General features: G+C 44.0%; 2 protein-coding genes and 1 long non-coding RNA gene across 5 annotated transcripts; 1 reads left to right on the plus strand and 2 right to left on the minus strand.

Annotated features, from left to right (window-relative positions):
* Window positions 1–1542: 1542 nt before the first annotated feature.
* On the minus strand, window positions 1543–16615 carry tagapb (T cell activation RhoGTPase activating protein b). Of its 2 annotated transcripts, XM_029849753.1 has the most exons (14): window positions 16526–16615; window positions 15537–15622; window positions 10728–10898; window positions 8833–8994; window positions 5667–5708; window positions 5414–5498; window positions 5282–5332; window positions 4967–5015; window positions 4676–4827; window positions 4275–4436; window positions 4087–4196; window positions 3617–3803; window positions 3356–3437; window positions 1543–3272 (listed from the first exon to the last, which is right to left on the minus strand). In XM_029849753.1, the coding sequence occupies exons 1-14, from the start codon at window positions 16598–16600 to the stop codon at window positions 2107–2109; spliced, it is 2580 nt and encodes an 859-aa protein (XP_029705613.1). In that variant the 5' UTR covers window positions 16601–16615; the 3' UTR covers window positions 1543–2106. The 2 variants fall into 2 exon arrangements, with proteins under 2 accessions (XP_029705613.1, XP_029705614.1); XM_029849754.1 differs by lacking the exons at window positions 10728–10898; window positions 15537–15622; window positions 16526–16615 and adding an exon at window positions 9181–9213.
* LOC105417590 (uncharacterized) lies at window positions 6327–7713 on the plus strand. Its single transcript, XR_965182.2, has 2 exons — window positions 6327–6463; window positions 7348–7713. It is a non-coding gene; the product is annotated as an uncharacterized lncRNA (long non-coding RNA).
* A 3458-nt stretch (window positions 16616–20073) lies between the features above and the next one.
* On the minus strand, window positions 20074–24664 carry opn8c (opsin 8, group member c). 2 transcript variants are annotated; one of them, XM_029849756.1, is made up of 5 exons: window positions 24095–24664; window positions 22240–22533; window positions 21836–22167; window positions 21475–21515; window positions 20608–20773 (listed from the first exon to the last, which is right to left on the minus strand). In XM_029849756.1, the coding sequence occupies exons 1-5, from the start codon at window positions 24189–24191 to the stop codon at window positions 20743–20745; spliced, it is 795 nt and encodes a 264-aa protein (XP_029705616.1). In that variant the 5' UTR covers window positions 24192–24664; the 3' UTR covers window positions 20608–20742. The 2 variants fall into 2 exon arrangements, with proteins under 2 accessions (XP_003971895.2, XP_029705616.1); XM_003971846.2 differs by lacking the exon at window positions 21475–21515 and having other exon boundaries at window positions 20074–20773.
* Between the last annotated feature and the right edge of the window lie 1210 nt (window positions 24665–25874).

The raw sequence follows: 25874 nt of genomic DNA on the forward strand, positions 1-25874 counted from the left end.
AGCCGTCCTCGGCTTCCTTCTTCCCTTACAGGGCACATCCTGGGTGGGGGAGGGCTTGACGATCCCCTTGGAGCCAATTTTTGGGGAACGCTGTTTCGTTTTCTTCTTGTCAATGGTTTTGCGTATCGTTAAGCGCAAGGAAGTTGGAGACATCTCCGGGGATTTAGGTGTGGAAAGAACATAGGTAGTCTTGGTGTAGCGGCTCTTCCCCATCTGTGTATTCTGCAGAATATCAGGGTAAAGAGCTGTTAACAGGAACCGTTAATGAAGGACTGATCGTTAAGATTAATTACTGCTCAGCCTTAACTGTGCTGAACAATGGAAACAGTTTAGTAAATATGTCAGACGAATAATTTCTTTAAGCTCATTAAGGGTGAGTCTTTCTGAGTCTTTAAATAGTCAGGATGTTGGAATGAATTTGTTAACGATATTTTAAATAAATGCACGGCATTTCCTGCTTCAATTCCTTGTACAACTGAGCCCAAGCTTTGGTGTTTGTAGGGAAAAACCAACGGTCAGGCAATTCTGCAAAGATCTAAGACAAAGCAACTCAACTTATAACAGAAGCAAACTCTTTGTTCTCAAAAGTTAATTTAAAAGTGCAGGTTGTCAGAGTATGGGGCCTGTAGTGGATAGTTAATCCTGCTAGGCTCACTGATTCAGCTCCCACTTGAGGGGGAATGGATGACAACACAGAAAAAAAACAAGTTAATTCTATTTACGTCCACTGATAACTGAAGCTGAGTGAAGTTGTTACATTTTACCACGTGCGTGCTCATGATGCAATTATTTCCAGTGAAATACCACACTTTGGAACCAAAGCTCGGATGTATGCTAGGTAGTCTATATTTTTATATTTGCAGGTGCAGGGGCTGCTTTTTTAGAAAAGTGACGAGCCGACTAGAAAAGTCACTCGGAGAACACAGATCTCCTTGCAGGTCATTTCCCAGCATATTGCGACTTACCTCCAGGTATACCTCTGGTATATAGGCAGTAGTAATACAAGCATATGATAACATGAGTGCTTTATGATCAAAGACTCTTGACTTTGATGTTTTGAAGATCAAGGGTCAAAGGCCTTCAGGATCCAGAAGACCACTAAAATGGCATATCCTGGTGGAGGGAATTCTTTTTCAAGATCTGTTTTTCATTCCCCATTAAAATAAAAAAGCCCTAATAGATTCTTGGTTTAGAAGCTCAATGTGCAGCTGCTGGGTGAAATGTCTTTTAAAAAAAAGCCAGTGTCAAAAGGAAGGAAGCTCATTGTGCCACCAGAGACACGAGGAACTTCAATTCAGAGAAAAACCAAATCATACCACGTGACCACGTCTAGTTTCCTTCTGTATTAGTATCAGTGTCAGAACATGATGTTCTCTTGATAAATCTCATTCCTATTGTGTCACAGATCTGAATGAAGTTAAAGCAAATATTTTACATGTTTCTGAATTCATTTTGTTAGAATCAGCAGTTCCTTCCAAAGACATTCAAGATGAGCTGCTTTTTAAAAACTAGACTTGCAATGAAAGGTTACAAAGCAGATGCATCACCTGCAGTATATTATCACTTTATTTACATAGTAACAACATAGGAAGCAAAAATCACCAGAAAAGTGCTCAAATGTAGTGGATGCAGATATAAATTTGACAAAAGGTGCTTTTCTAAACTCATATGAACTAAAAACAGAGAAATCTTAACATATTTGAACCACAGCTAAATTGCTCATATAGCTTCACTGGAAAGACTGCACATGCATCTTCCCTGCTGAAAAGTCCTGCCTCAGATAGAATCTCAAAAAGAGCGACCAAGCAAACACATAGGTGGTGCTCTTTCAAGAGCGTAAAGAGACCAAAGCTTGCATGGCTAAAACGTGCGTACAAGTATTCACAACCCACGTGGACCTTGAGAAACACCAACTGCCATTGGGGTGGGGGGGTGGGTTGATAAAGGGGAAGGATCACAGGAGGAATTTGCTGCTGATGTAACACTGTTAATATAAAACATTAAAACTGCTCACACTCAGTCATATAAGTGGCGGTGAGCACAGCTAGCTTAGCGTGGTTAACCTCATTCAGAGTCTCTTACGGCTACTGGGCTGTAGCTCCAGGGTCAAACGTAGGACTCCTTGGTGTAAGAAAAGTCCTCGAACACGGGCTGGCTGCATCTTCGCGACACAGCTTCGTGTGTCCTAGCAGACACAGACTCAGACATGGCCCGCTGGCGGAATGGCTGCGGCCGTTCCACAGTGCTGGAATTGACCTGTGCCATCTGGTTGAAGCAGTCTGTATAGAGGCTGACAGAACAGGCTGGAGAGCAGTCGTAATTCACAGAGGATGGACGCGACCTTCTCTCCATGGCGTCGTGTACAGTCATTGACCCATACTGGGGAGGGAGGCCCGTGCTCTGCGTGGCATGCTCATAGGAGGGAGGCCTGCAGGGCAGCCTGCTGTCCACCAACTTGAACACTTCGATGGCTGACAGGGGCCGCGTTTTCAAGAGAACCTCGGATGGAGGGTCGGTTTCACTCTGAGAGTCCTCCGGGAGTGTTTCACAGGGGAATGAGTTTTCTTTCGGGAAGTCCTTCTTCAGGCTGCTCCTGCTGAAGGCACCCAAGCTCCTGGTCCTCAGCAGGACTTTAGTCGCTACTCTCATAGACTGTGAACGGCGTTTTTGGTCTGACATCGGTCTGGCAGCTCCCTGCTCAGCTGCTGTAGCACCAGATGGCTGATTGGTGCCATTTGTTTTCCTGGTGCTAAGTGGAGACCCCACAGGGGAGCTGGTGAATACAGACCCTTCAGACTGATTTGAGGCAGCGCTTTCCAATGAAGAGCACGAATCCTTCATGCGGCTGCCTCCCGTGTGGTGAAGCGGATGTACGTAGGAGCAGCTGGTCAGTTTGGGGAAAGACAACACCGATTTTGCTCCGCCACTCCTCCTGAGCAGGAAGGAGTCATCAGAGATCTGCTTCTTCAGTGGCTGTTCCTCAAAGCTCCGCCTCTCCACAGAGCAGTCGTCGTGGCTCCATGCGTGGCCGCACAGGCCCTTCAGGTCGGGGGAGACGAGGATGATGGGTTCGGAACAGCGACGATTAAAAGGCACCTTTGGGTCGAAGGTCAAATCAGGCTGCCAAGGGGATGCAGTGAAGCCGGGGGGATTGAGGGAAGATGCCGACCCAACACTTCTGTGCGTTAAGCTGACACTTTCTGCTCCTTCTGCATCCCCGTCTGGGTCGGTACTGTCATACGCGGAGTCGTGATGCTGAGAGGAGATTGAGTCTGGGGAGAGTCCGAGGGAAACCATCAACATAAATTCCAAACTGTATTGTAAGAAGAAGAAGATGAGTTGTTTTTTAAAGTACCTTCATCGGTATCCAGAAGATTTGGGATGTTCTCACCAAGTAGCTCAAAATGCTCAAGAAGGAACTGAGTCAGCTCTGTAACCTGCAGCAAATCAGACCAAGACACACGGGATCAAGTTCAAAGCTTCACCCTTCAGAGCCGACATTTGGGTTCAGCACAGGAAAATGCCTCGCTGCAAGCTAACGAAACCTTTTTTGTGGTCGGCAAAATTGCGACACAAAAGCTTCAAAGCACCGAAAGAGAGAAAAGTAAAGCTCTACCTTTTCGATCTTTTCCTTCTGCTCATCCAGCGGGGCGCCATTGAGGTGCAGCAGCGTGGGGGCGATACAGACCGCAAGGTTGTGGGCATCCATCTTGTTCGTGTCAGCACTCTCCAAGATGTGGTGAAGCACACAGATAAGATGCTGCAGGAGGACTTTGTTGGGCCCCGGAAGCTTGTCTGCTACCCTGGTAGCAAAATGGAGAAGGGCCGTGTTTAAAAGGAGAACTAAGAGCAATCCTAGACCGCCGCGCTTTTTCTCCCCCCTTAGCTAAAACTTCCTTCTTGCTGTCAGGCTAAACAGCCTAAAGAGAGAAGTGGCTTTAGATCAGGTACAGATCAGAAAATCTCTGCCATGCTCCCGTTAAAAATATCAGGGTTTCTTTCATGCACAACAGTTAAAAGCTCTATTTCAATTGCATGGAAACTAAAGAGCCACTCCTGCTCTGAGATGAATTAGCACCTCTTTACCTTTTTAGTTCCAGGACTCTCTGCTGGTTGTCTTCATTGTCCAGCGCTGCTACCCAGTTGTCATAAAGATCAGATACCAGCAGGCTGCCAGGAAGTTCTTTCAGAAAACTCTGTCAGAGGCCAGAAACATTGATGAGATGCGGGATTTCAATTGGTACCTTTCTTAGCATAACAGAACTCCAACTTACTTTGAGCAGGCCGACGAGAAGAACGGCCGGCTGGGCCTCCATGTCCACCTCCAGGCCGTTGTTGAGCTGCTCTCTGATCTCCCTCATGATCTTACTGTTGCACGGTTTCCTGAACACTCCCTCTGTAGACGGCCCTTTTCTCCTCAGCAACAGCAGCATTTCCTGGGGAGAGGACGAGAGCGGGAAGGCTGAGATAATTATGTACGAGGTTGCAATCAATGCATAGTTCCTGTGGCATGGTTACCCATGCTCACCCCTAAGGGTCAACCCAACAGGTGCTCACTTATAATTCATAGTTTCCAAAGAGGAATTACAGCTTCATTATTTCCGTCTGAGAGGGACTAGAGGTATAGAATGTTGCAGCTCTGCAGTGTACAGCTTGTGGTCAAAATCCGACTTACTGTGACTGGTTTTGGAAGTGAGAGTTCGTCAGGGCATATTTTAAACAGGGGCTGCCCAAACAGCTGCGTCTTGGAGTCCGTGTCAGAGTGCCGCGTTCTGCTGATGAAACTGGGGCCTTTCTTCAGCCTCCTCACCAGGCTCCATTTGGTTTCTGTGTGGGAAGCAAAGCTTGTTACACCAGATTTCCGCTGTGGTCGGATGAATTACAGAGGCAGAAAAACAGAGGGAAAGTCTTAAAAGCATCCCAGTCGGCCCCCTCCCCTCACTGACAATTCTATTTTCAAACTCACCATTTGCCGGCGGCGACCTGTCCCCTCGGTTGTTTGCATGAGCATTGCCCTGGCAACGGGATACAGAGAAACTGGTGAGAAAGCATGCACGTGGCACGGACAGGCAAGAGGAACAAGGGGAGGGTGGGTCCGCAAAGCCGAGCCTGCACTGTCATGGCTGACACACACACGAATGACTTATACCACAGTTACTGCGTTTGTTAAACACCCGTAGACGCCAAACAACTGTCACAGACTGTTTCCTTTGCTTATCATAAGCAGCGATTCAGAAGCTATTGTTCACTGCGTCTTATGAATTACAGGGAATAAACTCACTTGAAGAGGAAACTCGAATTGCTCCATTCCGCCTCCTGCTAGCGTTTTAGTCTGAAAAGAATATTTGAAAAACAATTGTTTTAACTCAAACTGGCATTGAGCAGACGTGTTAAATGTGGACAGCAGACTCACTGGGATGCTGCCACTTAACATCTTCATGAGGACGCCCGGGGGTGACGAACAGCGGCCCACTCTCGCTTTTGCCTCGTCGATAATCCTGAGAAAGGCAGAAAGATTCTTCTCAACGCGACGTTTGGCCCAGGTGTGACGTGAAATAAGCTACATGAAGCTCAAATGTCCTCCTCTTAAAGATCTGAGTTTATGGATGTTTGCTGAGAACGTGTCGTGACTAAAGCATTTTTGTAGCGTAAAGGTTGTCTCTTACCTGTGGAGTGTATCTAACCACCGTTCTTTCACCTCAGGTGAGCTGTGGTCAAAATAAGAGCATGATATCAGTTACTAGTCCTCAGAGAGACAGAGACGCCAACAGAGTCGATGGGAGGACTGACACGAGTGTCAGCTGACACCCTCTTTTAACAACTCGGTTGGAAAGTGTAACGCAGTCACGGGAACAGGAAACAGCGTCACGGCGGCCCCCAACCCGATACCTTCCACTTCCTCCATAAAGTTTGTGGTAGTCAGGTGCGCATCAGTGGAAACGTGACGAGAGCAAGGCGCACAAACACCAAAGGGCATTAACGTTTCTGTTTTGTCAAGACGTCAGGGCTTTGGGGGGTCATTGTAGCACAAATGTTGCATTTAGACGAGGAAGAACTGTCGAAGCCTTTTACTTTTATTCACCACGCACACACGTGGGTGTGGTGCGTGAGACGAGTCCTTTAATGTGTTTGAAGGGGCACTTTAGTTTAAATGAAAGGAAAAAAAGAATGTCACATACTGGCTGATTGTGCAGAAAGCAGGCTTGAGTAACATCCCTTTCTAAGGTGTCTTTTTTTGGAAAGGCCTGTTTTATAAGAAAAAGTCAGCTGATGATCTTCCTCGTCCACGGAGGTTTGGCCGTTACATTCGCACTTCCTGTTTTGGACGCCTTGTGATTCGGACGGGAGGACTTTCTCTTCTTTCTTTGCTTTCCTGTTTTACTGCAGGTTTAGTTTGCTTTTGCTCCAATATTGAGGTGACACCACCCACCCTGTGAGCTTCTCTTGCTCTTCCCTTAATCAGGTGAGCGAGCTTAAATGATAATAACTGGTTCTTTTCCTTTGTCTCCCCTAGCATGAAAATCTATATTTGCAATGGCGAGGAGGTGAATTTCTTTATTTTTTTTCAGGCAACACAATTAAAACCTGGGGATGAGAATGTTTTTAATGCCCAGGGACAGATGAAGGGAGGCAGGGAGAGAGGTGCGTGATATTTTTGTGCTTTAGAAAAAGGTCACCAGGAGAGACACTCAATCAAAGCCTTAATCAATGATCAACCTGGTCCAAATCCAACCTTCATTGTTAATCTGATCCCCTCTGAATGTAACCAGTCTAATTACTCAGCGTGTGGCTCAAGAAAACGTTCACTCTGTTGTTTGTCACTCAGTTTTAATCTCTCTCCTCTCCCAAAGAGAATGAAAGAAAACAGCAAGCATTCAGGCGGGGGCAGGGTCTATATTTATATGCATGTAGTGCATGGAAATACATGTGTACTCACATATAGGTCTGAATCACTCTGTTACACAGAGACAATATTACTGTTTTTCAGCTGGATAAAGCTTTAGAGAGCCTGTTGTTGAATAGAACTTAGAGCTTCTATTAACATGTTTGGGACCGGTTGAAAAAATCCTTTCCTTCTCGGATAATATAACATTTCCTCGCATTAAATCGTCACCCATGGCAACGCCAGCCGACAGATGCGAAACTTATAAGTGACTCCCAGTCTGTGACTCCCAGTCTGTGACTCCCAGTAAACTGGGGTTATGGTTTGTGACTGAACTCTCAGACGACAGGCATTAAATAGAAGAGTCGGACAATATCGGAATACTGGATTTAAAAAAGCCTGGTTTTATTCTATTTCTTGATTTCTGTGCCCTATTTCACCATTTCTCGTTGTGATTCCTTCAGAAATTCTCCGCATCCATATTAAAAACTCAAACATTCCACTGAAATCAGCGGGCAAATGCCAAGAGACTGTACAGGAAGGGAAAATCAACGGTGCACATCATTCTAAGATCACCTGTTGATAACCACGAGAGATCAGTTTAAAATCACTTTTTCTGACTCCATTCGAAGCCGACACAGCCAGCTTCAACACATCAGGAGATCCTCATTGATCCTCTGTTGATTTAGAGGACGACGTGCTGGAACATTTCCAGTTGGGAATACGTTTCTGCCTTTAGTTCATCCTTTATTCGGGAAACTGGGGAATAAAGTTTTCTTTCAACTACACCTCCGCCGAGTTTGTGTGCTGCACCTGGATCCAGATTCAACTGTGACAGGAAGATGCGTTAAACCAGCAAAATCTTTGGCCATAAAAATGTCATCAAATTTACTTTGTCCTTATTTGGAAGAAAAAAGATCTGCAACACAACAAAAGTCGCTAAAGGACTAAAAAAGTGTGTCCTTCGAGCCGTTGATGTGGACTCACCTTGAAGCTGAATGGAGAGGCTTTTCTTGACAAAAACATTTTTGGTATCACATCCCCACAACAATATTTATTTAGCTGGAGGTTGGGTTTTATTTTTTTACTAAAATGCTTTTTTGTTGTTGAACTTACTGCTTTTATCTTGGAAACTTTACTATTAAAAGCAACTCACAAAGGTGTCCTACCCACATTTCCCCTCATCTGTCATTAGTTGTAGTCGCGTTTATGAGGTTAAGCAGATTCAAATTCTACACAAAACTTTACCTTATTTTCATAACCCTAATTCCATAAGCGCTCTCCAGGGATACAATTCCCCCTCAAGAACTAAATATTGGAAGTTTTACTGGTGTATATCCATCTCCATACACTCCGACTGCATCCCTCCGCTTGTGCAGATGTCATGGACAGTATTGGAGGAGGATTGTTAAATGCTTTACGTGCAAATGAAAATATTTAACAAAATAAATCTTAGTTTTGTGTGTTTCTTAATGATTTTCTCACTTTTTAAACAGCCTTTAATGTCATAAAATAGAAAAATGAAACTGTTGAGTATTATTTGAAACTATGATCTACATTAAAAGCCCTAGATAATGTTATGTCCGCTTTTTTCTTTGGTTTTTTTATTGCCTGATTTCCTTTTTGCGCCTGTTCCTTACATGACCCCCTGATAACTGACTGACTGACGCCAGTTTGTCGGTCGCAGTTTGTGTGAAACAAGCAGGCATGGCCTGTAAAGAAGTAACACATTTTTATCTGAAAACCTCAATTTTACCTCAGTTTAAGTTTAATTGCTCCTGACTTTATTCATTAAGGCCACCAGCCTGATGGGATGCCGTTGCATGTATCCAAAAGTCTAATGTTGTCTTATTCTCTAAAATAAAACCTGTATACATTTCTGGTCGGGCCGCTAAGCCAACGAGGGACCATATATTCTTAAATTGACATTAAACTGTATGTAGACTCACCAAAAAAACACCCAACACAAAGTGAGCGCCCAGGCCAAGATGAGGGTCACCCTGAGGTCAACATCGCCCCGTTCTTCCACATCTGACAGGTTATCTTCAAATCCATATAGCCAGATGTCCTGAAGGTTGACTCTGTGTTTCAGACGGTAGCTGGCGTTGGACCTGTTTAAGACAGAACAGGAAGACCGAGACTTAATTTGCCACCAGAGTCTCCACAGTAGCATCCAGGAGGTGGAGTTTCCATCTAGGTCATCTGGGTTCATCCTTGTTTTATGTGATCTCAGAACAAACTAGAACCAAATGGGTAAAAAAAAAACGCGTGGCACTGTTAGCATTGTAAACACGAACCTTGGGAGGAGTTTCAATGCTAGCAACAACAGAAAAAAGACTTCACGAAATCAACTAGTTTGAAACATTCTGTTGCAAGCACTTAATAAATATTAAAACAGAGGAAGTGCAACCACTTCACCAAAAAAAACTTGCACATATAAAAGCAATGATTCATCCCTCTGTTGTGACCCATGTGACCACTCTGTGTGTGTGTGTGTGTGTGTGTGTGTGCGTGTGTGTGTGTGTGTGTGCGTGTTAGCAACAGGGCTGGGATGTGACCTCATGACTGTTTTGAGCACCACAACCACCGTGAATGATTAGCGTACAGTAAAAACTAGCATGAAGGCTCAGTCTCACATTCACTTGATGTTTGCATCAAGCTTGTACTATAACACTTTGCATTCAAACACAAAAGCTTAAAAAAAAAGGCTTTGGTACTATTTCTTTTCAGGTTTCGTCACTTAATGACAAGATCTGTTGCTTACACATATACTCATTTTCTATTTAGATCTAATTAGCGATGGTGAGGTGATGATTGATGATCCACTCTGACTTAATTTGTCTGAAAACTTCCCACCACGGGAACAAATGACTCTACAAAACGGTTGTCAAGTATAAATTGCCAGTAAATTGTCAGCGTGCACTGACTGCTTTCTAAACATCAATCATTTGTTGGCTGTCCTGGAATTGTGGGCAGATTGTTGTAGAAACATGAGTGTAACCACCTACTCTGACAATAAACCTTCAAACAGCATCAAGCTAAAGGTTTTATGATGAATGTACTTACTTATGAGTGAGAAAGAACGCTAAATCAATTTGAAATTGAAAGTAAAGAAGTTGTGGTGAGATAAACAGTCGGCCAACCGTTGCATTTCTCATCATGTGACTCCACGCAAAGGGAAGCACCGTGTTTTCTCCTGGTCATATTGAGTAAACACTGGGAGATTCCCCAACTATCTGTGTGTAAACTCCCAAATGCGACCGTTCCGTTTTACTTCCTCTTTCACTCTCGGGCTCCAGCTGCACTGCTCACACAGATAAATGCAACACAACCGCACATCTGAGATCTCAGTGACTGAAACACTGCAGCTGAAAATCTGGATTATTCAAAGGGCAAAAATTAACGTGACTGAAGGTGACCGCTTAGGCTGCGGCAGAGATGTAGTACCCCCCAAAAAAGATGAAGCACACAAGCTCTCTTCCTCTTTTTCCAAAGCTAATCAAATTCATAAAAGCCTCGTGACACTACGGGAGCAGACATGTTTTACAGGCTAAGCTGGTTTCTATGTGAATGCAGCTCTTCTCTTTTAGGTGCAAGCGGGTGTGGTTTCATCTGAACGGTTTTGGAGAAATAATGGGCGCCTCCCGTCCGCAGCGGGTAACGAAGTCCCACCCGGGAGAAGCTGCGTTCGCTGGCTGAGGTCTCTGACCAGCAGAGCAATGGCGTTGAGGGGTTGTTTGGTTGGTAGTCACCCCTCGATCCCTCCAGTTTCCTGTCCCATTTGCCCACCAGCAAGTAAAGCATCAATCATTGCTTGACCGCTAGCGTCATATACGCTCCTTACTTGAGTTTTGCGAACACGATGACATCACGGAAGAGGAACAAGTGTCTGTCCTTGGTCTTGGAGCCTTCGGTGACCTGGACACACTCGTCCAGCAGCAGCTCTCCGTTCTCACTGGTCAGGCCGAGGACGAACGGACTCTGCTCCGCAGTCACCCAGCAGGAGGCCTCTTCCCTAAAAACAGGAGGGATCAGAGGGTTACGAAAACACTCTCCAACCGTGACCTTTCCAGCAGATATGGGTGCAGGCAGAATATCAGACTTGCTTAGTCAGAATGTACGACAAGGGAATAAGTGGTGCCGGTGATGCGTAGAGATTTCAGAGTGGGGGGGATGGCAATAGTAATGGAATGACAAGTTCAAGCAAATGAAAGTTATTTCCTTTGTATTTTTTGAATTTAGAAAGACGAATAATTGTAAATCAAAATTCATGGAAGTGTTTCAGCCAGTCAAGTCTGACCGATCATTTAGAAGCGATCGCGGCGCCGATCTGAGACCCAAAGTATGAATGTGATTAGGACTCTAGCTAACCAGGATTCTACATTCCCCTCACACATATCACAGTCATAGTGTAGTTGAGCTCTAGAGATCATGGTTTTCTTGTTTTGTTTTTTATGGCTCAGATTTATGGGGATTTGATTAATTGTAAAATAATATAATTTGCTGAAAATGTGACCAGATGTGACCGTGTTTGATATGAAACTTCTTGTATAATGTTTGGTTCTCATGAGGGTTATGTAAGATGAGGGGAATATTCAAAGTCTGCGGATTTCCTGGACCACGGTTGATAACAGATTTTACAGATACATATTTTCTCAAATGAGGGGGGGCAGATTCAGCCTGTTAGGATGTTGCTACAACATGGGTGTCCCGGCCAAGAAGGCTACAGCAGGTCACGATGAAAAGGTCATTTACAAACAGAATCATCTCTATGTTTCTTGTAGAGATACAATTAACAATTAACAATTAATTTCTAAGTGTTAAAACACCATTAGACCAGTGTGGTCTCATGAGTCAGCGGAACCAAACAGTGACCCTCCTGGCAGAGTCGACCAAGGGAGGGTTCTTATGAGCAAAAAGCTCATGGAAAGCAGGGTAGGGTTTTATAAATACACCTGGAGGACCCCCCAGGGTGAGGATAACTCCATGCAGCCTTTTTATGTCTCACGGAAGAGAACCTTCCATTGATCCGTAGAGCCCAGTCTGAAAAGTTCACCATGTCCAAACAGGATTTGTGGAGCTTTGGGGACTAAGGCTGGAGCCCCATGCTACCACTTAATCTGGGATTTGAGCCTTCACGATGTGTGAAGGGCTCTGTAAAGTTCAACGGAACGACCTTGGTCGAAACAAAGGGGCAGATCGATGCCCATGTCGTAGAAAAACAGAAGCACAGAAATGTAATAAAGCACAAATATTGATTGGCACATTAATGGCACTCTGATTTTTTTTACTACAGATTAAATCATTAGCTATTACATGTAAATATTTAGTCGCGTTTTGAGTTTTTAGTGACATTATAATGTACTGTCTGTGTAGATTCTCAATCATCCAGGTCATTGTATCCAAGGTAGTTTTCTATGTCTATGTTTCAAGAGAAGAAACCCAGTCCAGGTCACATAGAAAACTACCTTGGATTATAATGTACTGCAACTAATAATAGCGGTGGAAAACTCACCGCTAATGACAAAACCATAGCAACTATCGTTATTGATGACAGCACGCTGACCTGGCACTCTGACACAGCAGCCAGTGGGCGACAACATCTCATGACACGCGTCCCGTTATGTTGAGGAATGTCTTCACCCCTTCCTGTTGCCGCTGTGTTTTGAGAGACAAGGGTAGATGAAGTGGAGGGGGTAAAAATGGAAAACCGGGATACCCCTCTGGCCAAGACTCTGTCCAGATCTGTGTCCTGTGGCAGCTCTGTCTCGCTGGAGCCCATTGTATGAGCTGTAAGGCCTTTCTTAGACAGGTGTGCTCCTTAGAGAAAATCGGGTCAAATCCATTTGACTCAACCCAGATGGAGTATGAGGCATCACCATAGCAACTCAACTCAACTCCTTGTCCTGCTCCATTGTGCATTGTGCTCACACTCTTTTGTTTAGGATATTTCCACCATCAGAGTTTTCTTGCTGTTCTTTGCACAACATATCACCAAAAAGTCTATTTTTTTAATCCACAAAAACTAAAGCACCAAATGTTTGTGTGGTTTTGGTTTGTTACTATGGTGATGGAGGAACAATAACAGAATTTGCCCCTGCTCTGACATACATAATCACCAGGGAGAGAATATCAGATGTCCAATGCTGTGGAGGTTTAGAGCTTTAAGGGGCACTGATGAGCCAATTGTCTGTAAATATTTCCGAATGCTTTAAATATTTTAAGCATCCAACAACGTTTGAAAACTAAGATCCTTAAACGCAAAGAATAATAATGCGCATTAGCCCTTGTGCGTATTACTAAAGTCCTTCTCCAAATGTCAGAGAGCTTTAAATTATGATTTTGATCGTGGAAAAGGTCAAAGTAGTGTCTGAAGACATTATTGAGCAGGAAGGATCAAAAGACAACAGACATTTTAAAGATGAGTATGAAGACTATCTCAATGGTGGAGTTCCTTTTTGTAAAACCTATTTTACTACGATTAATTTTTCTATAAGCTTTAAGAGAACCTGATGACAGTTGTAGACGTAGATGTAGAGCCGGCTGGGATTCATCTTTTCTGGTAATGCCAAAAAGAGCAATCGGGTGATCAGACGCAACGTCAAGATGGGTCCTTGTGCACTAAAGAAGGTATCAGCAATACTTCAGAACTTTGGGGTCTGAGACCTTTGAAAGTGATTTGATTTGCAAGCATCTGTATGTCTTTTGAAACTTGTACTTCTCAGAGAGGTGTTGAAAAGATACGTTGGAAGACCATCGAAATATACAGTAGATCCTCATTTGGAGGAGGTGAGGCCACTTATTATCAATTTAAGAGCCTGTTTTTTAGTTTTGCAGGAGCGTCACAAATACAGCAGAGGACAACATAAACAGAGCTTGTTTCTTTAAAATGAGTATGAAACCAGTGTGACTCATTGCACCTCTCTTGCACCTTCTGAGTGCAGAATAGAAATTCAAATGAGTAAACCCGGGACTCTCCCTTTTTACATTTGTGACTAAATAAAAATAGTACATTAAATGCCACGATTAAAACTAGAAACACAGATTAGTCAGCCGGCGTTTGAGTCTGTTAAGCAAATATTTAACATTCCAGAATCCTAAAGGTTGGGAAGGACGTTCCTCAAAGGTTCTAGAGGTGTAAAAAAATATTGTAGTTGTTTGAGAAAAATGTTGGCGTTATTGCCATATAGAATCTTTGGTAAATAATTTTTAAGATGCATTCAAGCACTCTCTGCGCAATGGGAATCCCACCAAAGTGAAAGTACCACCCACCTCACCTCATGGAAATATGCAATGTGTCATTGGGTAGGATGTGTGAGCGTGGGGGGGGGGGGGGGGGTGGACTAGACGCTGCGGTGGTCTGACGATGAGTCTAAAAGGTTAAAGTGGCCAACCTGTGTGTGAGGAGGTGGTGCTTTAAGCAGATGGATGATGCGTTCACAGAATTAGGCAGACAAACACGAGGGCGTCATCGGCATACAGAAAGTTATTCAATGAGACGTTTGGTTGTTGGAAGTGATTTTGCTTTTATTTAATATTTCTACTATAAAACACTATCTAACCAGAGCAGCCCTGAAAATGTCAGAGTTTATTTTTCACACCCTGAAGCCTCGTCTGTGGGTGAAAGTTAACGAATCGAAGCAGCTGCCGTTGCAGCAGATCCCCCGCGTAGACCTACGTGTTTGAGTGGGCACCCTAACCTGCATGGCTTCGGCGAATGTCGAAGCATGTGCCATCATGTGGTGCCTTTGTGACTGTTTATGAAAATGTGGATTTTAATTTTACCTCATTTTGAAGCTGTTAAACCTTTTCAGCTGATGTGACCCCACAGCTGTGGAAGGTGTTGGTCAACATCTATAGCATTTGCAGGAATCACTATAATTTATAAGCGCTGACTTTTTAAACTTTTATCACTCTAGAAGGACTGCATGTTGTGCTCCATTAGTTGAAATCCATCCTGTTCTGCTCTTATTTACTCAGTAGATTTAAGGTGAAACATTTCAGAGTGTAACTGGTATGAGAAAATATCAGAGCTCACACTTATTTTTAGGCCATCACTGTTTGCTCAGTGGCCACCTAATGAGGGTGAGGATCAAACCAAGATGTGGCCAGAGGTGAATAAAAGGCAAATCATAAATGGGGTTTTCTATTATATGACCAGCTTGGAAGGCAGATTTCTTCAATAACCTTGGCTAAAGACAAAATCTTGTATTTTAAAGTAATAACGGAATCAAAAGGTAGTAATAAGATACAGTAAATGGAACAGTGACACCTACTGGGAGGAAGTGCGGCATTTGACCTGCTTCACTCATTAAAACCAAGTTGTCAGGTCGTTATTTGTCTCTAATAAGAAAAGCTGCATGTGCTCCGTGGGTCACCTGATGCCACTCATTTGTATTGCTAACATTCCATTTAAACAGAAATACCCAAGTATGGGATGTAGTAGATAAAGAACAATGCTGCATGATTGCTTCTGTTCAATCAATCACCACCATCACCAGAACTGGGGTTCTGCCAGTGGCAGTTATGTAACTCTTTTCTCCAAAAGCCCTATAAAGAAGAGCTGTTAAGGAATACTCTTCAAATGTAAACATGTGTAATAGCTTCTTTTTTTTTTTACACATATGGATGTAGAAAAGGATGAGGAACACACCTGATCGGAGACCACGGTATCCCTAAAGCCTTTCCAAAGGCCAGTGACGGGGCAGAGCGTCGCCTCTGCGCCAAATGTCGGAGGTGCTGAAAGAAACCAGAGAAGAAGAAATTGATTGGCTATATATATATATATATATATATATATATATATATATATATATATATATATATATATATATGAGGCGCCTAAAGTCCTGAGTCCTGCTGCAGGTCTTTGGGGGGGAATGTGCTTTTTCTCCTGCAAGAACATTGTGCACCATAATGTCAGAAAAGTGTTGGTTGTTGCTGTTATGTCATCATAATCACTTCTGTTAGTCATTTCCCATTTTGACCCTCAGCTGTCCTCTCCAGCGCTGTTTCACTTGAGCAACTACAACAACAACTACAGTATAGCCATACACACAGGAATATGTGTTGTTTTAAAAAGGGCATTAGCAGAATTTCCAACAGTTTTCCCTCGTCGCCCATTCAGCAACATCCTGCACAAAAACACTGGAAATTTCTTATGGAACACCTGGAGTCTCACCAGCGTGTGACTCTAAAGGCCTAAATTTGCTTATGGATGAAGAACAAGACACACTGCAAAGCTAAAAGAAAGAACAAACTGGATGGAAAAGGACACTGCTCTGACTATTGGGTAAGTCAAGCAGCTTTGGGTATTCAGGGGAAACATTCTACAGTGGGATGGATGGATGGATGGATGGATGGATGGATGGATGGATGGATGGATGGATGGATGGATGGATGGATGGATGGATGGATGGATGGATGGATGGATGGATGGATGGATGGATGGATGGATGGATGGATGGATGGATGGATGGATGGATGGATGGATGGATGGATGGATGGATGGATGGATGGATGGAATCAGATATCAAGAGTAACTAAGACTCTGTAGATGCCTTGTATGAGCAGGAAAATGCGGTCCATATACAGCATCACACTGTTCTTGTCCCAGTCCTACTGCGTCAGACAAATACTCACAGGTCGTAGACAAAGCGCAGCGTCATCATAACTCCCTCTCCGCATGGTCGCTGCTCCGTTAGCCGACAGTTCCATAGCGTTATTACGGCCTCGGGTGCTGTAGAACGTGTCTGTAGTTACCAGGTTGTACTGCTACTGGAGGATTCATGTGTTTGGGAGGTTCTGGTGCTCCGTACCATCCGAGTCTACTGACGGTAATGAGGTCTTCAACAAAGGAGAGCCACAGGAGAGGTGGGGGTGGGGGACTGTCCTGCTTGACCTGGGCCCACAGCATCGGTCTGATCTGACAACACCCCCTCTGACAAAACCCATCCATCCCTCCATCACAGGCTGTCCTGTTCCGCTCCAGTTGGGCAGCTTCATCCCATAATGAGATCACCGCGATTCCCATCAGGCCTGCCTCCTCGTCCCCATTCCCTGGCTAACGAGGGGGGAGCAGTGCCCCCTAAAGTGGGGTTTCACCCTGCATACAATAAAGGATGCACATACGCTTTCATTTTTTGATCAGTAGGATTAGGAGGTTTAGGTTTAGTCCGGCTTTAAGGTCGGGAACACAACGAGTTGATCAAAGAAGGTTTTTTAAAGGCAGATAATAAACTCACATTCCATTTTCATCCTAAACTGGGGGAAGAAGTTTTTACTGGGCATATTTATGACTGTAGTATCCTGAATTAAAGATGGACTCTGAGCTGAGCAGCGGCTGGGTTAAACCTCGACTACATTTTTCACACGGTCCAGTGGTGATTATCTGTGGCTCGGTATCACCACTATCGTAGAGTTTGTGGTGAGTGAGTGGCTCGCTGCTGCAGAGAAGCCACCAGATCTGAAGACAGGACTCGCGTCATCATTTAGTGCCTGCAAAATATGGTGACGCCGTTGAGCAAAGCCCAGAAGGGATCTAACAAGTGAACACAAGGACGTTAGGGAGGTGGAGCCCACACAACCCACCAGCCGTGATGGAAGCACCTGATCTCCTCTTCCTCTGGCTTCATCCACACAGGGGCGGATGGAAGTTGTTCAACAGCATGTTGTTGACTTTACATTTTCCAATAAAAAAAACTGGCTTACTGAAAATTGAGCTGTTATCTAACCTCAATATTATTCGATTTCTTAGTGACATCATCACTATATCCTGCTTTAACGGCTTGTATTATTTCACGTAGGTCAAACCAGCTATAAATGATGACTCCGTCAGCTCACTGACGGCCGACCAAACTCTAATTTTGGTTGATAGTGACGTAAACCAACTAGCACTTCTCTCTGAAATGGTGGCCAAACTGGTGTACAGGGTACACCGTCATTGCTCTTCACCTGGCCCTGAACCATCTAGAGCTCCCAGGAACCTAATTGTGCGGTACCCTCTTTTATATGCAATATTGTCTGTGAGTGTGCTCATGGCTGATTTATTCATCTATTCTCTAATGTTTCGTGTTATTTTTGCCCTTAGGTTGTACTGTAAATGCAACATGCACGTTGTTCTCAAGTCTCTCATTGTCCTGTTGATTCCCCGTCCTTGGCCTGTTGAGTCCGGGTGCTGCTTTTCACAGGGAAAACCCAGTGAGAAGGTCACTAATTAACCAACGGGTTTGCTCGTCAATGCTGCCCATTGTGCTGAGATTATATAATCCGCAGTGCTGCATAGCACTTAATGAGATGCCGCATCCTCGCCGCGTTTTAACTTGGTTTTTGTTTACATCTGCAAGGTCCAAAGTAGACACTTACACCTAATCACAGTCTTATATGCTTCCTCTCAATATGACTATCTGTCTGTCAAAGAGGAAGGTTTTGATCCTAATCTTAAAAGTAGCAATGGAGTCAGCCTCAGTCAGAGTCAGATTTTAAAATGACAATGTCTTAAATAAAAATCTAAATAAAGTGAAGGTGAACTCTGACCTAGCTCAAAGGTCAGTATTGTGCGCATGAAAGAACCTTTGTGCTTGTGGAGAATAAACTAGTGGGCAGTGAAGATGGTGGGTGGAGGGCAACTTTCTACCCCAAAAACATGGCAAAAAGAAGACAGTAAATTTATCATTTTCAAAGTGAATTGGAGGAAGAGTAATGTTTTACTACCGTGAAAGGAAGGAGTGTATGTTGCATTTGTGGGGCGACTGTGATGACGGCGACGCAGCACAATGTGGAGCGACGCTTCACTACGCCTCATGAAAGCTACAATGCTAATGCTAACTACCCACCATCAGAGAAGGCCCATGAGCTAAAAAGTGTGTGTATAAAATGTAACAGATTTTGAGAGAGATTTGTTCAGTTAAGATTTATTCAGTATGAAAGTTAATTTTTTTTAAATGTTGCATAATTTTTTAAAACATGGTTCAACATAGTTTATGAATTGTTAAAATGGTTTAGTTTCTTATGGTTGAAAGGGTCTGGTGAAAACTCGACATTTTTTTTCTGATCAAATGTAGAAGTGATTATCTGAACAATTGCTGAAATTAATAATAATTAAGTGTTGAATATTGATCTTTTCTGTTACCCACTCTAAGTTATTGATACACACACACACACACAATTTGTTATTTCAGAGGAGTGTGTCAAGCGGTAGCCCTTCACACGACTCGGTACCCATGACGCAGCTCTTGGTTTCAAAAAGGTCGGTGACCCCTGATCTAGAGTGATCATGTGATCTAATCTATCCCTGAGAGGTTCAAACCCAGACCGTAACACACCAAAGCAAATGGGAGCCCTGTGAGAGCAATCTGTTCCCCCTCATTCATCAAGAGACAATAAGAATGTTCAGGAAATCCCATTTATTACACAAATCCACAGCTCATCTTGAAACACAACAACTTATTCAACAGGTCACTGTAAGATGGAAACTAATTAGCAGACATGATGCAGAGTGCTCAGAAGGTCATACTGTGCATTTTTGTACTTTCATATGCACACATTTTTTGAAGCTGCTCATGATTTTCAACCAGAGCCCTTAAAAGCAAACTCGGAAACAAGATTAGCAGAGAACCAGCTCTCATGACAGCAGTCAAGCATGCAAAACAGACATGTGCATGTCAGCACTGTATGCTGCTCTGAGCGTACGGCACCGCCTGGAAAATATCCGTCAGGGAGACTCGATGCATTCAAAAGTGAACCAAAGTGACGGCAGAGGCGTGTCAGAATGTTTTAATGGATTCTGTTTTTGTTGGGGATTTTCTTTTTCTTTTTTCCTTTTCATCCAGTCTGACACGTCTTCATCGCAATTCTGGTTTTCAGACCTAAACCTCCTGGAAATGAGAGACATCATGACTTTGAGAAGCAACCCTGAATTTCCTCATGTGTTTTGATTCTGCTTTCAAGGCACTCACACAACCACAGCATGATGCTAAAGCCAAGCCAAGGCAAAAGAGTGAGGCTGAGCTGATTCTGTTACCACAGCCCACCACCAGGGGGAGACTGGTGGGGGGAGAAGGCTCTTACATAAAAAATCACACACACAAATTATATACATATACAGTATATATATATATATATATATATATATATATATATATATATATATATATACACACACACACACACACACACACACACACACACGTAGGCTAATTATTCCCTTAAAGTCATAGAGGGTGCTACAACACCTGCATCATGATGACTCCAACACTGGGTTGATGGTATGGAGGGATTTAAAAGAAACTTGAGCGTGTAACACAAGACACAGATGCTCAGTATCTTCAATAATTTCTGATCGGAGGACACGGGCATGATTCACAATAACAATATGCCTTTTTTTTTTCTTTAAGGTGATGAGGCTCGTACTGATTCGGGGTCTTCGGGGGGCTTATTTTCCATAATGAGCCTGGTGTTGTCCAGCGTGAAATCCCAGCAGGTGTACACCGGTTTGATGCCTCCATCCTCTGCTTCGTCTTTGCTTCTGCTCCTGTTCTGGCTCCTGTCCTGAGACACACTCGTCTTCTTCCGGGGGCTGTCTCTCTCTTGGAACTGGATGTCAATGGGATGAGCGTTCTCCTGGCCAACGGTGAAGCGAATGCCCACTCGGTTCCCCCCCCGCTTGTGCCAGAGATTGAAGAACAGGTGGCGGAACTCCTTCTGAAAAGTCTTGTTGAAGTAGAAGTAGATGAAGGGGTTGTAGATGTGGGAACTCTTGGCAAAGAGGGCGGCGAACACGAAGCCACCGGGGGCCATGTAGTGGTTCCCTTTGTGGAAAATGAAGAGGAAGGACACAACTGTATACGGGGCCCAGGCGATCACAAAACCCAGGCTGATGCAGAAAAACATCTTGAAGAGGACACAAAAAAAAAGAGCACATGTGAAGCACTTAAAGAGCGCCAAAGCCTCTCTAGGAGACACGCAGCACATGCTACCCGAGCTTAAAAACACTGGCATTAATGAACATGTCTGGGCTAAGGAGCCGGTTTTTGCCTGATTTCTGCACCCCTGACACCTTGCGTGACTTAAGGGACCAGCTAATTGTGTAACTAATTTAATGTTGGAATGTTGTAAATGATCTGCGGAGTTAACAAAAATGTTGGTTTTATTTCAGCAGCAGAGCCAGTAGGTCTTTGTCCTACTGCTGTGAAGAGGCAAATCGAGGGGTCGGCAACCCGCGGCTCTTTAGCGCCGCCCTAGTGGCCTTTTTAAAAATATGAAAATGGAAAAAGATGGCGTGAATATATTTTTTGTTTTGATATAATTTCTGTAAGAGAAAAAAAAACAAACATTCTTAAAGTTTTCCAACGCTGTAAAAATGTGAACAATAAATATTTAATTTCAAAATCTCTGTCAACGAAGATTCACGTCATAGCCTGCGACACACGATTCTTTCCGCTCGGCGTGGTGCCAGACAGGGGGCTGTTGGGAACAAACCGGCGGGTGTGTCATGGGCCAGGGATACCAAAGAGAAAGAGAGGTGAGGAGAAGAGGATTCAACAGTTCTTGGACCGAATCATTTGGAAGTTAAACTTAAAGCGCCATCGTACAGCAGAGCGGTCACGTGGTGCCTCATTCTCTCCAGGATGAGCTGCAGGGAACATAAACATTTAATCATGAACGCTCGTTATGTGTTTGTAGCCTACTTATCATTTTGAAAGGCTAATACAGCTAATATAGACACTCACAGCTAGTGTTGCCTTTATTATAAGGCAAATTTTTTGCGGCTCCAGACAGATTTGTTTTGTTGTTTTTTTGGACCAATGTGGCTCTTTCAACATTTTGGGTTGCCGACCCCTGGGCTAAACCTTCGGTTGTGTCTGCACCATCTCAGGTGACCTTTATTATTCAATCTGTGGTCGGACTGGTGGGCTGAAGTCAACGCGAACAAAAGGCGCGCAGCTTATTCACCATGGACAGACGCTTTTCTGTGGACTGCAGGTTGTTGCAGATGCCTCTTGCAGACAGCCGGTAGGAGAAACGTGACACCCGGGAGATGATCTGGCACTGGGACACCACGATGAGCAGGACCGGGATCAGCGTGAAGCAGGTGAAGGAGCAGATGACGTAGAAGGCGTCTTTGGTGGAGGTGTGGTAGCCCCTCCAGGCGACCGTGCAGGACAGCCCGTACGGTTCGGGGACGTACTCGCCCCAGCCGAACAGAGGGAAGCTGGACCAGACCGTCGCCACCAGCCAGATGCAACAGCACACTATCCAGATGTTGCCTCCTTTCATCCACACAGCTGCAGAAAGAGAGTCGCACTAACTTAGGCCGCTGCACCCAAAACCTCCCCCCGGGCCACGGGCAACCTCACCGTAAACCAGGCTGTAGCAGGTCTTCAGGTAGCGGAGGACGCTGATGGCGGTGATGGTGAACATGCTGCACAGGCCGAAGACGAAGCAGCCGAAGCCGTAGTAAACGCAGGTGGCGCTCTCGCCCACCCAGGCGTGGCGGAAGGAGGAGAGGATGGAGAGCGGGTAGAAGCAGATGCAGCAGAGGAAGTCCACCGCGGCCAGGTTGACGCACAGCAGCTCCGAGCCGACCAGCTTCCTCCTGCGGTGGTAGCAGATGACCAGAACCAGCCCGTTACCCAGGACGGACAGCAGAACTGGACGAGAAGGAGAGGGACATTTATTTCTGGACGTTTGCCTTTAAAATGATCATTTCACAGACTGAAACAGAGACATCTGATGTTGAACGCTGAGCCAGATAACCTTGAATTCTATTTATTAACATTATTTTTTATAAAAAGATGCTAATTGGAAGCTCTCTGCTCCAGCTGATTCACTGAAGGACATCTTATCAACCACTGATTACCTTGACAGACTCAATGAATTGACTATTTAAGGCAATATTCCTTATTCGATTGGGTTTTAATCCTTAGAGAATGAAGGCAGACATTTACCCTGGATCAACTCAAACCTTCTTGGTCTCTTTAAACAGCGACATAAAGCTCGGGCTCAATACTGGTCACATAAGCAGCCCTCAGACTGGGAATTTCACAGATATCAGAGAAATCGAAAACAAGAAAATTCCAAATCCAACTATTATCAAGAGAGCCTTCGCAGGATTTCCATGACTCTGGGCAATTTTAGGAGCAGTGTTTTAAACAGAGCTCATAAAAATGTTACAACTCAGGTTAAACATCTGTGTTCCTCAACAATTCCCCCCTATAATAACAGCTTTATACTCCCAATCAGAAAAAGGATTATCACCCAGCAGCTATTAACCACCATAGACATCCTTTATCAGAACACCTTCACTACGAGCTCAAGCCACTGAATGTTGTTTTTAATTCAATATGTTTCCACTGGGTTCTTTTTATTTTTAAATGTATTTCCTTTAATTGTGCTACCTATTTAAAGTCACTTTTGATTCCCTTCAGATCATCATATTCACTGAGAAATATGCAAAATCCCTTCTATTCTGTACCCAACATCTCCAAAGGGAGTGGCTGTGACACATTTGAAAGCTCCATCTGACTGGAAATCTCCCGCTCTCTGATCTATCTCATCCTTTCACACATTTCTTTACAAGCATCTCAACACAAACTGCTCATGTCTTTAAATTACTCACAGTCCACAGCGAGTGTCATACTGGAATATCTGAGCTATGAGGGTGGGATGGGTGAGGGTGAGTGAGTTGTCTGTATTTTGTTTTAACAGTATATTTTGTCTTTATTGTGCTCTATATGGTAATGTTTGAATGTCTTATTATGTAGTGCCTGTTCCTTTATAATGCTGTATGTGGCTCTTGGAACCCCTTTGAAAATGTGATGTTGCATCTCAAGGGGCTCTCCTATAAAAAAAATTCCAATTCAAATATCTGAACACTATAAATATCTGACAATAAATACTAAAAATTGAAGAAAACTGTTTACTTTGATCCTAATTCTAAGACTTTGCCAACAGTACAAACTAATGGAGGAAGGGCAAAAGAAAACAGGCGTGCAGGGTTTCTTCTCTCCGCTGAATGAAATCCTCCCTTGGTTTAGTTAAAAAGAATTAAAGAAGCGGACATTCCCTTGCTTCCCTTATTTTTCTTAATCAACACTTCTCTAACCGCAGCTTCCAGGGCCACCTGACCCCGTTAGGGTTTCCCTTCATTGGGAACATCTGGTAATTAGTTTAATAGTTAAAAGAGTAAAGAGAGCAGAGGGGAGAACATACCGACGGTGAGGATGGTGAGTCCCACACAGATGTCAGCAGCCGGGGTCAGTTTGGAAGCGAACGCCGACACGGTGCGGTTGTCTCCACAGCAGTTCATTGTTCTGCGCGATCCGAAGCGAGATGTGCGCACTTATATACGGGCAGATGTGTTGTCATGGTGACGCTGGGCCCAGATCAAAACGTGCGAGCGCACGCGCGAGTGAGTGCGTGTGTGAGGTGGAGACACTGGAGAGACGGATTGCGCTCTTGGAATGTTTCAAATTGGATAAATCCCTTAAATTGGGCTGAGGGAGCACCGATTGACCCCCCAGAGGTCAGCTCGTGCGCGGATCGGATCCTTAGAATTTCTGTCCTGTTACCGGCAGGCGGCGCTATGCGGGTAAAGGATAACAATGTTTGTTGGGTGCGGTTTAACAGCTGTTTTTAACTCATTTTACTTTTTAAAATTTTTGGGCGAGGAGCCCAAAACTGATCTCAGTTTTTCTCTATCACGTCAAGTTTTTTTGAACTCCAGGATCCCCCAGAGTTCGAAGTTTCCCCGAGACAGAACTGAGCTCCTAGGAGCTGCACACACCTCTCAAGTGTGACTGCAGGTGAGTCCATTTGTAATCAACAACTGGACTTCCGCTAATCTGGGGAATGTTGCTTATCTGAAGGGGAAGCTGTGGAGAAAAAAAAAAAAAAGGTGCTAGAAAAATAAACTGACCTCCATTTTGGAATCAGCGTGTCGATTTTAGTAGTTAATCAGCGTAAAAATTAAATTGTTCCCCCGTGTTAGTGTAAACACAGACGTCCAGACTGAGAATCAAGCCTGTGCATGTGTGTGTGCGTGCGCGCCCGGTTCCTAATTTGAGTTGCTCTTTTGCAGACTTTAAGGAACCCTTCAGTAACACTGCAGCGGCCTGCAGAGGCATCAGGATCACCAACATTTTAAATTTAGGTGAGAAAGACATGGTTCCTGCACGTAATAAACAGCATTTTCAAGATCTTGATGTTTCGAATGGTTTAATCCAGCTGTCCCAAACTATTATTTTAATATATTTATTTAGTCACCGCCCAGAGCTCTCGAATAAATACGCTATATAATAAATACATGTGGCTTTCTTGCAAATACCCGAAGGTTCATTATATTTGAAGTATTTTGCATTGTGTTGAGCAGGAGTCACTATTAAGGCCGGTGGAGCTACTCAGAGATCAGCAGCGACGCGCAGCTGCACGGCTCAGTAAACACCACAAGGTGGCAGCAGAGCTGCAACACTGTCGCTATAACAGCCTCAACATAAACATGGTAACTCCCAGAATCAGTGCTCCCCTAAATACAACCACTCATTTATTGTATGGAGACTGTATCAAATAGCTTATCCTGTAGTCTAAACTGGAAAAATGGGGAAATTGTCACTTTTAAAAATGAAAAATTTCCTTTAACACTGTGCTTTATACTTTGTGTCAACATTCGTGGCTTTCAAATATGGATAAACAACCAACTAAACAGAAACCTGAACAATTTCTCCTGCTACAATTTTACTTTTTAAGAGGCTTGGGTTGCAGGTTTTGGGTTTGGTTTATTTTTGGTGGTCCCGTCTCAAACTTGTCCGTCCTGGGTGAAAGATTTTTAAATGGAGGTGGTGGGTAGTAACGTTAGCTCCATGACTGGGAAACAGTGTTCACAGCATGCATTCAATTCATAGTTCCATGTTATATTTATGTTCAAAAGTATTAATGACATACGGTCCTCTAAAGGTGGACGCACAAGTGCCTTTGAATTTTCACTGTCATCCAG

This window comes from Takifugu rubripes, chromosome 16 (assembly GCF_901000725.2).
Source record: "Takifugu rubripes chromosome 16, fTakRub1.2, whole genome shotgun sequence".
Classification (NCBI taxonomy): domain Eukaryota; kingdom Metazoa; phylum Chordata; class Actinopteri; order Tetraodontiformes; family Tetraodontidae; genus Takifugu; species Takifugu rubripes.